This window comes from Falco naumanni, chromosome 5 (assembly GCF_017639655.2).
Source record: "Falco naumanni isolate bFalNau1 chromosome 5, bFalNau1.pat, whole genome shotgun sequence".
Taxonomy (NCBI): domain Eukaryota; kingdom Metazoa; phylum Chordata; class Aves; order Falconiformes; family Falconidae; genus Falco; species Falco naumanni.
This window is the reverse complement of record NC_054058.1, coordinates 74838656-74850872: the sequence shown is the minus strand read 5'-3', so window position 1 is coordinate 74850872 and position 12217 is coordinate 74838656. Positions and strand designations below refer to the sequence as shown.

General features: G+C 46.0%; 1 protein-coding gene across 9 annotated transcripts in view; it reads right to left on the bottom strand.

The window, feature by feature from the left end:
- MAGI2 (membrane associated guanylate kinase, WW and PDZ domain containing 2) overlaps positions 1–4795 on the bottom strand; it is a 754276-nt gene extending 749481 nt beyond the window's left edge. For 3 of the 9 annotated variants that reach the window (XM_040595992.1, XM_040595982.1, XM_040595985.1), the window contains exon 1: positions 4206–4792. In XM_040595992.1, the coding sequence (XP_040451926.1) occupies positions 4206–4506 (301 nt within the window). In that variant the 5' untranslated portion in view covers positions 4507–4792. Of the gene's footprint in view, positions 1–4205 lie in introns of all 9 variants that reach the window. The other 6 variants (XM_040595983.1, XM_040595986.1, XM_040595987.1 and 3 more) reach the window with 3 other exon arrangements.
- Between the last annotated feature and the right edge of the window lie 7422 nt (positions 4796–12217).

Here is a 12217-nt window from a genome sequence, read left to right as displayed (position 1 = left end):
ACATTATAGCGTATGCTTACTGCCCACTAAATGATTAGACTCAGAAAGTAAATCTGGTTTTAAGTCTCTCCTTACATGTACTAATTGCCTTTTTGCATAAGGAACTAAAGCATCGTGGGTTGAAGTTCAAAGTCAGATGACTTAAAGTCCAATCAGTGACATTAGAAAGTGTCAATATAAAGTATCAATGTTATTCATATTTCATATGGTCATACCACTAAATACTTCCAAAAGTAAATTAAATTGCTCAGTTAATCAGATGACCTGGTTACTTAGTATGTCCAAATCATTTTCCTGGAGGAAGAAGTGTGTCAGGCAGCAGGACAAAATCCGGTGCAGCGCTCCTGAGTTCTGAAATCCATGTTTTCATACTGTCCATTGGGATTCTGCAGAGGGCATCTGTGGAAGTTTATAACTCTATGAAAAGAATAAAGATCCTGGTTCATGCAGTATGACTGAGTGGGATGTTCCTGCAACCCTTCAAATTAAAAGCAAAGCTGTACTGGAGTCTGTGCACATCATGGCCCTGCACATCATCACCTACTGATGGGAATTACTGCAGAAAGACAGTGTGGATCTGAGACAGCAGTGATCTGTTCGAGAGTGGAACTGCAGACAACATTGCTCCTCACATGACTCTTCCCCGTGTGACTGCTTATCCAAATTAGGATGCCTTTCCTTAACACATCGCTACTTTTTACAACTACGCATCTGTGCATCTGTGGGAAGATGATAGTACTTAATCTAAACTGTTCTGCATGTAAAAACAATCACATGTGAAATTCAGAAGTATTTCTCTCAGAAACAGTCAGGCTTCTTTCTTCACCAGAGTGAAGGTCACAATGCATAACATTTACAAATATGCCCAAGTACTCTGACTGCTTTACAAAGTTCTCCCATGGAAAGGGTATATATTCAAAAAAGCATAGGACTTTACAGAGGAAATCCTGCCTTCTTCATTTGATGTCAAGGCCAGCTTTGCCATTGACTTCATCTGGGCCAAGATTTCACCCTATGTGTTTCAAGAGAATCTCTCGGATTCTGCCAACAGTAGCACAGTTAAGTGGCTCACAAAAAAAAAAAAAAAAAAACCAACCAAAAAAACCCCCCAAAAAACTAACAAAAAAACCCCAAACAGGAAACAGTCTCCATTCTCTGTGAACTCTTACAATTCAGATCAACATAATAATAGTAGTAGTAGTAATAATAATAGCTTCTTACAATCTTTTCTCCCCATGCAAAACCAGGCAATAATTTCCTGCATTAAATCCTCATTTATTGGGTGTCATACTTAGGACAGTTCTACGTCAGATCATATCGTGGAACTGCTAATTAGATTCTCATGATTACTCCTCCTGATAATATACAGCACCTCCCACATTGTATGATTTTTTTTTTCAAAGTTAGTATTTTTAGCTTAAGACGTTCAGCTCACATAAAACAGCAATATTCCATTGGACTTTTTAAAAAATAAATATTTTACCTTGCAACATGATAAAAGATGAAGTATTTCATTATTGCAAAGAGGAGGGTGTTTAATCAAGCACAATGTAACGGAAAATCATGAAAGCACCTTTATTTTCTGTACTTCAAAAAAGCTAAGCTAATTCCTGTAAACTGAATCAGCCATTCCCTGATTTAATCTACAAGTGAATTTTCACTGCTGAGTTATCAAAACTTTCAAACAAGAGAAATACTCAGAGTCTCTTCAGCATCAAATTATAAATAGTCGTGTCCTACCTCCACAATTCTCTCTGACTTCATTCCTAGGCAGCACTGAAGAAGCAACTACAGTCACATGGTGCATTCAAGGTCATGCTATTCTAATTTACAGAGTTATCATTGATAAATTATGCGGAAACAATGATAATGGAGTCACTAACCTTGTTCCAGCCCACTAAAGGTGTTTTACAATTAAAAAGAGAACAAAAGTTACAAAAACATAGAAAGATTTTGTTGCCCAGCTTTTTCTCTCCTACACACTGCTGCAAAGTACTGTTAGGGAATAGTAATCTGTTACTGTAACGTAGATGCCTGCTGTCTGTGCTTTGTAACCAAGGGGTGCAGAGATTAGACTGAATTACACTGAAGGATTAGTCAGGTGATAAAATACACAAACCATTGACTTTTTTGTAAAAAAAGGAAATTGGATGCAGGTGGCCTCTCCCTTTGGAGAAGTAAAGGATGCCACAGCACAAGAAAGATCATTCCAGCCAGGAAGGCTCTCTGAGTCCAAGAATCTATGCAGAACTGTCCCTTCCAAAAAAGCAGTCACCTGACCAGTGCTTTGAGGATCTTTTGAGCATCAAAAGTGTAGTGTGTTAACATACTGAAGTGAAACACCTCAGAGAGATATAAACTAGGCACAATTTAGAATTCATCCTCTCTGTCTCATTCAAGAAACCTGCAGTAATCCACAGACTAAAAGCCTGACTAATGTCCCTAATTCACATATGACAGATATCTTTATTAAGGGCGCACACATTAATGAATCACCGGTGATTGCTTTGACTTAAAGAGATACATTAGAAAAACATTGCCGAGGTGGGACAGAGACTGTCTCACATAGTAAATGAACATAACCTGAAACTGGCATTACTGTAAAGCATCTATAGGATTTCTGGGGGGAAAAAATAAATAAAAATTTAAATAACTTAACAAACAATGTACCCTTATCTTCTTGACGCTTCCACTGCTGCTTCTTTTTGAATCCTGTCACAGTAAGACCACTCACACTAGAATTATGAATAAAAATAAGAAACTACAGAGCAGGTTTCCTGGAGTTTGGCCGCCCAGAGATGACACTATACTGCAAGACAGAATCCATTATACTCCTTTCTAATCTTCACTTATCACAAAGTATTGTGTCTCCCTGCATTGCCTGGCTATCCAGATTCAATCTACAACGTATTGCACAACTTACCCAAAAGGACAAATAGAAAAATCCCCGATCATATCAGCATTTCGAGGTTTGACCTCATGTAGATAACTGACACCATCGTAAAGTACATTCTGAAGGCCTGTGTGAAAGTCAAACTCTGTCTACTGATTCTCGCGTGTCAGGATAAACTAACAACTGGCAATACCCTTCGAGCATCCAGAAGTAGCACGAATGACACTTGAAACAGTAAGCCGCCAGTTACAATCAGGCAGGTCAATTACAGAATTATACCAAATGCCAGAGGAACTCTCCTCCGTGCCCTCTGAGCTGCCGGCTGTAGTTCCAGAGCAGAAGCACCGCTGATGCACGGCACCTAACACCCTCCCCGGGCAGAAATGCCCAGGTTTCCCGGGGCCGATGCTGCCCGGCGGGGAGCCGTGCTTCAGCCCTGGGCGCCCGGCACCTCCGTGCCCGAGGGGCACCCGAGGCCCGGCTCCCGGCGCAGCCCACCGCTCCTCGCTTCAGAAAGGCTGGGGGGAGGGGGGGGAGGGTAGCAGAAAGCCTTTCTGCTGCAGGCAGCCCAGCTCAGCAGTTTACAGAGGACACAGACATGTAAACGGCATCCGTGGCGTCTCCGCTGGCTTTCCTGGAAACGCACTGTACCTATTACGGTGCTGGAAAAACAAACGAGGAACAGAGGAGAGGCAAAAGTAGCCCGTCCTCTCCCAAAAGTTTCTTCCTGCCTCTCCCTCCCGCTTCTCCTCAGCTCCCCGTTTCCCTAGGATTAGCGATCGTTGTCAGCAGGGATCAAATGAATGACTTTTCCGCTAATGACACTTACGCGCTGCTACAGCCGCCCTCACCGCCCGCGGGGGCCGGGCGCGCAGCGGCAAGCCCCCGTCCCCAAGCCGCGGCGCCCGGAGCGAAGCACAACCAAGGGCAAGCCCCGCTCCGCAGCCGTGCCCGGCCGCCCCCCCCGGTCCCCCGGCAGCGACAGCAGCAGCCGCCGGAGAGGCGGCCGGGGCCGGCGCGGCGGGAGGCGGCCGGGGGGTGCCGGGGGTGCTGCCCGGCGGCGCGGTCCCCCCCGCCCCTCCCGCCGCATGGCGAAGCGCTGTCACTGACGCACATTTAATTCGCCCGGCTGCGGGTACCGCGCAGCGCCGCTCGCATCCTCCCCCCGCCGGCGGGCAGGGGGCGGCTCCGGCGGGGAGGGGGGGAAAGTCAAACTGCAGCAACAAAGTTGGTGCCCCCCACTCCCCCAACACAGGCCCCAGCCCCCTGGGGGGGGGGGGGGGGCGGAGGGGGGCGCCCGTCCCCGCCTTACCTTGCTTGACGCACTTGAGCCGGATGGGGTCCTTGCAGTGCTTGATCACGGCCAGCACATCCCTGATGGTAAGCCCGGCCACGGGGGTCTCGTTCACCTCCAGCAGGAGCTCCTCAGGCACTAACTTGCTGCCGCCCTCATAGGCCACCTTGCCGGGCTTCACCTCCCCCAGGTAGGGGAACTGCCCGTTCTCGGCGCCCCCCTTCAGCTCGAAGCCCAGCTGCCCCTCCGGGTTCCTCACGATCACAATCTCGTGGACTCGGCTCGTCCAGTGGCTTTTCTTCTTCAAGCCCTTGGACATTGCCGTGGGGATGCTCTGCCCGACTCCCTCCCTGTACGCCGTGCTTCTTCCCTCCCTCCCTCTCTTCCCCCCCCCTCCCCGGGGCAGCCGGGCTCCTCCGGGGCAGGCTGGGGGCGGGCGGGGAGCGGCGGCGGCTGCTGCCGGCCGGCGGGAGGGAGGGCGCGGCGGCCCCGCGGGGCTCGGCAGCTGGGTCGGGGAGCGCCTCTCTCTGCCCTCTCCGGCCGGCTTTAGCTGATATCCATGGCAGCCGCAGCGGCCGGGACCCTGTCTGTGCCTGGATGTACTAGTTGTAGAGAAACTGGCAGCGGGGAGGGCGGGCGGGAGGGAGGGACGGCCGCGGCGGGGGGAGGAGGGGGAGGAGGAGGAGGAGGATGGCGAGGAGGAGGAGGAGGGCTGTCGGTGCCGGAGCGAGGCGGGCGCTGCCTCGCCGCTCCCGCCTCGCCTGACCCGGTAGTGAAGGCCGAGAGAGAGGCTGCCTGGCACGGCCGGCAGAAGGCGGAGAGCGGCCCGGGCCGGGGCGGAGGGGGCGGTGGAGGCGCCCGGCGGGCCGCCGAGGGCACCCGCGACCCCCGGCCCGGCCCCGGCCGAGAGGGGGCGCCTGGGGGCAAGATGGCGCGGGCAGCCCCGGCCGTCCGACGCCGGCTCCCCGGCTGCCTCAGGCGCTCGGCGGCCGGCCTCCCCCTGCTCCGGGCCGCTGAGCCCCCTGCCCCGCCGCAGCCCCCGGGCGCACGCCGGCTGCAGCCCTCGGTGTCCTGCTGCTGGAGCTCCGCAGGCCGGCCGAGGTGAAGAGGAGGGGGGATGCGGTGGCCCAGTAGTTCTGCCCACGGCAGGGAAGGCCCCAGCGGCTGGCGAGCTTCGAGTTGCGGCCAGGAGAACAAGCGACAGCCGCTGATTGCGAGGGAGGATCTCCGCGTGATGGGCGCTGGCAGCGCGGTGCCCCGTTCGGAGGTCGCCCGCTGCAGTTCATTGCGCGGGGCAGGGGCGCAGCTCTCCGTGCTGGTTGCTGCAGCCACCTCGGGCAGATGGCTCAGGCGGGCGCTGCACCTGAGGGGGTGTAACAGGGCGGGGCTGGCAGGTTTTTCTATAAAACCTACTTATCATCACCTGCTAGATGCTCACTCGGTTGCTGGCTGCTCCTTGGCCTTAAACCCCAGATGACTGTCGTGGCCAAAGCGCAATGCCTGCAGGCCCTGGTGCCCCGTGCGGGCCGGGCTGTGGGGTCCCTGGCTCAGCGGGTGACACTGTGACCTGCCCCTCCTGGGGGCCAGCCCTGTGATTCCTCCTGTCGTGTGCCTAACGTGTGTGAGCAGCGGAGTGTAGCAGTTGGCATGCCTTCCTCAGAAGCCTGCCTTGCCTAAAAAAATAGTTTCCATCTGAAGGGGAGCTTGACAAAATGCAGGCAGAGCAACCTCCGGACTTCAAGAGGCATCGCTTTTGTGCCTGAGGGATATGGGGAGTGGGCTGTGCGAAGGCCAGGGTCTGCAGACAGGGTGCTGGATGGGGGAAGGCGGGAGAGATTTCGTGTGTGTTACAGCACGTGATTTAAAGCTGCTCAGATATTTTTAAAATTTCAATAAAAGTGACTCTGCAATGAAATTTTTCACAAATTGTATTGCTGTTTTTCCTCTAGGTTCCTATGGAAACAGGCCTTTATGTGATCATGCTTGGCTGTGTCTCCTTTACTTCTCCAATAACTTTTGAAGCTGTTGGGCAGTTTCACCCAAATCTATCTCAAATATAATTAAGTTATTTCATGAAAATAGGCAGCTGGGTAGGGCTGAGAGATCCTGTACATGTCCCAAAGGCTGTAACATGAACTTGCCTCTTATTAAACGGTGATTCACATGGTTGAGAGACCATATAAATGTATTGGTAATGAGAAAAGTTTCAATTACAGCTCATTATCAGCCTCAGTATAAGTCTGTGGGAAACCAAAGTTCTTCAGTTCATGTCCTCCCAGAATTACTTGTTTAACATCTTCGTGGGCTCAGAGGTGCAATAGACATATGCAGGGGGGGAGAAAGCAATGAGAAATTTACTAAAGTCTGTATCCTGCAAGTCATTTCACCTGCTACTCTATGTGGGCCTGGCCAGTGCTGCAAAGCTTTCTAAGTGAGGGGCTTCTCAAAGGTGGGATTGAACAATAAAAAAAACACTAAACCAATACCCCACAAAACTGGAAATAAGAGATCCACAAGCACAGATGCCTGAAGATGGGAGAGGAATTGGAAACCTACTTTGGAAGGTACTAAGACGTTTTCACTGGTGGGGCAAGAATTACAGTAACAGTCTCCTTTTCCATAGACCATCAGCAGTAGTGTCCTGCTGCCACTAGCAGCAGGGTCTCTGGTCTGGGCAGAAATGGGCTAAGACACTTGGAAAGACAGCAAGAGAGTTTTGCTTTTTAGTTCAGAAGTGGGGTAGGAAGCGAATAACTAAACCCAGGAATTACAAGGCACAACATCTTGTTACCCTTCAGTTTCCCAAACGTTTCCACGGTTGCCTCTTTGCTGAGCTCTCTGTTCTACTACAGCCCATTCTAGTAGGGTGGTCGTCATTTCTTAATTTAGAGTTTATAGTCATGCTTCTAGTATAGTATTGCAGTTGTTGATTCCTCTGATAATTAAATTTCTAAATAACTCCCATGTTCACGATGATATCTGTACAGCACTAGGGCATCTGCCAAAAACACAGCTTTTAAGAAACATGTCAGGAAATATTTGAAATATTTCTAGGAGATGGGAGAATGGAATCCTGTGGGTGTTATTTACCTATTTCTTAGGAGTCTCCGATAATTTATTGATTCGCATTTGTGAAGTGCTCATTACCATTTCAAGTCATATAACATTATCACTAGGTAATACATAGATGCCTTGCTAAATAAGTGGTGGTGCAGACTCCCATTTTAAAGGGCCTACAGTCAAAGCATTTCTGATTTAACATGTGTTGTGAACAAATCAAGCTGAATGAACTCTTAATTTCTAACTGGTTTAGATAGTTGTATTCATCTAAAATAATACTATGTGGGGCTGGTGGAAGTGGTGTTAACTTTGCTTTCTGAAGGTGGGCAGCAGTGTGAGCCAGACCCCAGCGCAGGCATCCGCAATTTGGCAGAGAGGTGGGGGATAGATGGAAGGAGCCTTAGCAGTTTTCCCAGAACAGAGCTGCATGTTAGTTGATCTTTGTACTAGGAAAGTATGGCAATTTTCAGGTTTAGAGATGAACAAAAGTTGGTGAGCAGAACAGCAGGTCATACCTGTTAAGATCAGGATAAAGGACGTTGTAATAAAAGGGTGGCTGAGGGATACAGTTTTTCTCTGCAACGTTCTCTTACAGGGGGCATAAGTTTTTAGAGTTTTGGGTTGGCTGTGTATGGATAAAGTCTTGCCATTGTATTGTCACTGGTTTATCTTCTTGGGTTCTAGAGCAGTAATGCCACTAATGGAAATGCATAGTTTGCTTTGGTGTTCTATTTGAAAATATATCTTGAGGAAATGAAACCTCATCTAAGGTCCTTTTGCAGCAGCTACGCTCTTTCAGATAACTTTGTTTTGTTTATACAGTAATAGAGGGATAGCTGTAAAATAAGATTATCCTTGTCTCTGACAGAGCAAGTGTCCCAGCATGTGGCTGGGGGGTGGGGGTGGGGGTGGGGGTGGCGAGTCTGCAGTTTCTGCCTGACCCCTGAAGAGCCTGAAAAGGACTTTGTGACTTGCCAAGATCTTTCTGTTAGTCCCTTCTGTTGGGTTTAATCCCAGGAGGGCATGAACTGATCCTCAGTGTGAATGTAAGGGTATCTAACACAAGGGATTTCCTGTGCGTAGAAGTAACAACAGCACATAATGAAACACGTTTAACAAATACAACACAAATGTCTTTTCTTATTCCTTTAAATCTGAGCCTGTAAACAGAAGAACCAGTGAGTCACTGTGCTTTTGGGAGTAAAGTTGAGCACATGAGTAAGATGAAGTCTGAGACTTCAGTAAATAAATGTATTTTGTTGCTGGAAAGTAATTCTTCCTACTGTAACACTACAGATTCAGTAAAAAAGTAACTGAATTCCATTTGTGTTTTCAGTATGGCACTTTTTTGGATAAGTGAATTCGTCAAATAGAAACTGATGTATCACTTGTGTCAAAGGGGAAAAATACACCCATTACCTGCAATTATTTATGCAGGAATTGAGTTCTTTACCTTGTAATTGTGTTTGTAACATTGGACTTGAACTCAGAAGACATTAAATTTCCTCCTTCTTTGGCACATGCATCCTATGTGACTAGATGCTAACTACATGACAATGCCATCTCTTTATTTTTTCCATTTTAGTATGGGCATAATTTCCATTTTCTCTCATAGTTTTCTATTTAGCAGGTCAGCTACCTGAAAGTCTTAACTCCTGCATGAGGCTTCTCAACACTACAGCCTCGCTGCACCACAGGACATATGCTCATCTAGGACTTGGGCACAATTCAGATGTTTAAATCCAAATTCACAAATATTTTGCCTATGCCCTCAGTTGCCTGAGAAGGTTGTAATAGCTAATCTTCTCACCAGTGGTGCTCCAGATTGTCTTAGCTGATTCCACTGCCTTCTACTTGGAGTTTTAAATGCTTTCCTTGGGATTCTGAGAAGATTCTAAGTCCTTTCTTTCTTTGGATAAAAATTGCAAATTCCTAGCCTTTGCAGTTGCATATTTCACCAAAAGGTCACTAAAAGTTTGTTAGAACATTCACTGCTGCCACTCATGACTTCTATGAGTCTAGTTTTACTAGTATGAACCTAGTGTTATTACTAATATAATCTTTTCCAATTTCCTGGCTTCAGATTTTGAGAACTTTTGCTTCAGAAAGGCTTAAACCTCAGGCTATTTATCTAAAATGTCTTTTCCAAAGTCCTCCACATTCTGAAAGTTTTAATAAAAAAATACATGTTTTATTGTACTACAAAGCCAAAGAAGAATTTTTGTGTGGTTTTTCTTTTTTTTTTTTTTAAAGTCTTAGACCAAAACCTTCCATCGTTTTGGCCATCAGTGCTTCAAAATAATCTTTTATTTAATTGTAGACTTCAAAACTTTGAAAAATGTATGTCTAGTTAGAATGGAAAGTAATGGGAAATACTGAGCCTTCTCAACCCATTAGAGGATTTCTGTTGTGGCAATAGCTCTTGCAGAGGGCAAATCTGATCACTTCTGTATGTGAAGAAAATAGTCTTCGTGCCTATACAGAAAAACAAACACAGTCTTTGGGAGTGAAGGAAAAATTAAAGAGAGGAATTAATTTAAATACTATCTTTTACAATGAGTTTGTAAGATTGCAGGACACATTTTGTTTTCTCCTGATCATCTCTGTATTGGTGTTTGATTTAAACGTAATCTTTTCCAGTTTCCTTTCTCTCTTATCTTATCAAAGCTCGGTATTATATACTTCCTGTGCTGCTCTTGCTGGCTGCTCACGAATTGATTAAGGTGAGATATAGGAAACTTGTTGGAGGTCAAAAACTTCCCCAGGGACAAAGTTCTGGGAGACGGGCTGTCAAAATAAATTTGGTAAGAGCCATTAAAATAAACAAATTATGGCCTCTTTCCACAGAAATGGAAGTTTAAATTGCGCCCCAGTAAATACCCATACTAGGAGATGGAATAAGACAGAAACAAAACTGCACAGAATACCCTATTGGAAAATAATCCTTTAAATTTGGCCTGACACTAGAAAGATAGCAAACCTACAAATATCTGTTACTGCAAATGGAAAGAGAAGTGTGAGGCTTGCACAGTGAATTACTGCTGCTGAGGTCCTCGCAGCACACGGGGCCGTGGTGGCTGGGATTCTGAAAAACATTAAATGAAGCAGCCAGATAGCTGCCTGGGTTTGCAATGATGACTTCTCCACTGCATTGGCACTGGTGTGTGCACTCACTACCTGAAATTATCCGGTAAGCCTCACTGGATAGCACTGGGATATCACTGCACTGTAGTATCTTTCATTGGATTTAAATATCTAGTATCTTCATTTCCCATTATATTTAGTATTCAGTGATTTATCTCACCATCAAGATATCTATAAAAATTTAGGTACTGCTCTTATATGATGATACCTTAGATTAACAAACTACAAAAGATGCATTCTCTCAATTCTTTTTTCCTTGTTGCATTTTAATTTCCCTTGGATTAGACTGAAATAAGACTTTCCTCTTTCATGTCTATAATCAGTTTCATTTTATGTGTCATATGAACTAACAGTGCCGCTGAGATTGATCTCAAAGCATAGCAGGGAAAGAAGATTAATATTTTATGAACTTATAAAAGATAAAATGAAATCATATTATTCTAGGGATGTATTGTTCATGTTCCACATACAATTGTGACAGCATGTCCATTCAGAACCTTATTTGCACACTTCTCTCATCTCTTTGAGAGGAACCACCTTTCCATGTCAAAATTCTTGCCCTTAATGTGATTGGAAAGACTTTTTTGCCATGAAAATTAACAAATACCCCTGAAGTTAGAGGTAGCGTATTTTCACGCAGACATCACCATGGAAATTTATAAAAGGTTACATGTTTTGTAGATACATTTCCATAAATATTAAAGCATGGTGCAGTGACGAGATTAGAGAAAACGGCTCTAAAATAAAACCTGCACAAGCTCAGGCAGTACTTGTCACTGCCTAGAGGCCAAGCATGAGCAAAAATTGTACGAAAGACTTACACCTCAGTTTAGCGCTTCAGTGCGAGCGGTGCCAAAGCACTGAACTGGCCAAATTCTCAGCTTTCTTACCTTAGTAAGCCTGAAGCTTTAAAGAACTTAGTTGGGTGAGGCTGATGTCTTATTTCCATTGCTCTACCAAGTTTTTAAATTCCGCAGAGTTGCTGACTTGTCCTGCCCCATGACAGCTGGAGGGACAGGGCCTGGTCAGAGGGTGCTGAGGACCAGGATCCAGCTAGTCTGGACTCCCTGCTGTGGATGCTTTTCACAACTCCAAAAACATCCAGAATGCTTCCAAAAGCTGGTTGTATTCGAAGATTACCTAGTGACGGATGAGTGTTTAAGTAAAAATATCACCACGCTGAGGTTAGTGGCAAGTGTTTTTGAATTACCAGGGCTTCATTCCAGAGTGATACATAAATACACCAAAAGCTTGTATACTAGGATAAACTTAGAGGCTAGTAACCTCTTCTGCTCTACACCCAGTGTGTATGCTCCAGATGATGTGACATAAAGGTGTTTGTGCCACCATGCATATGCATAGCATCTTTATAAAACCTCATCACTGACGTTTTATTAAATTTTGTTTATGGAATTGCTGCACGCATGCTTAAAAGCAGGTAACGAGCTTTGCTTTGGAATTAGGATGGTAAACAAAAGTGCATTCAAGGATGATGAATTATGTTATTGTGCAATTTTGGCATTATTGTCAGAATATGGCTTCATGCTCAGTCATGCTGATGGTTGTACATGAGGCTCGGTAAGAACATTTCTGCACAGGTGCCTCCATCAAGCTCACAGAATAGGACTGCACTGTATTGCCAGGTCACCAATGCTGAAGGTCTGTTCTCGGATGACTTTTTCAGAAAAGAGAAGCTTCAGCTGATACAATGACCTAAAGCTAATGATTTGAAGACAGAAGATTAATCAAGATTTCAAATAAAGTTTTTTGCTCCTGTAAATTATAGGTCAAGTCCAGTCTCCAGGAACATTTGAAGCTCAATCACA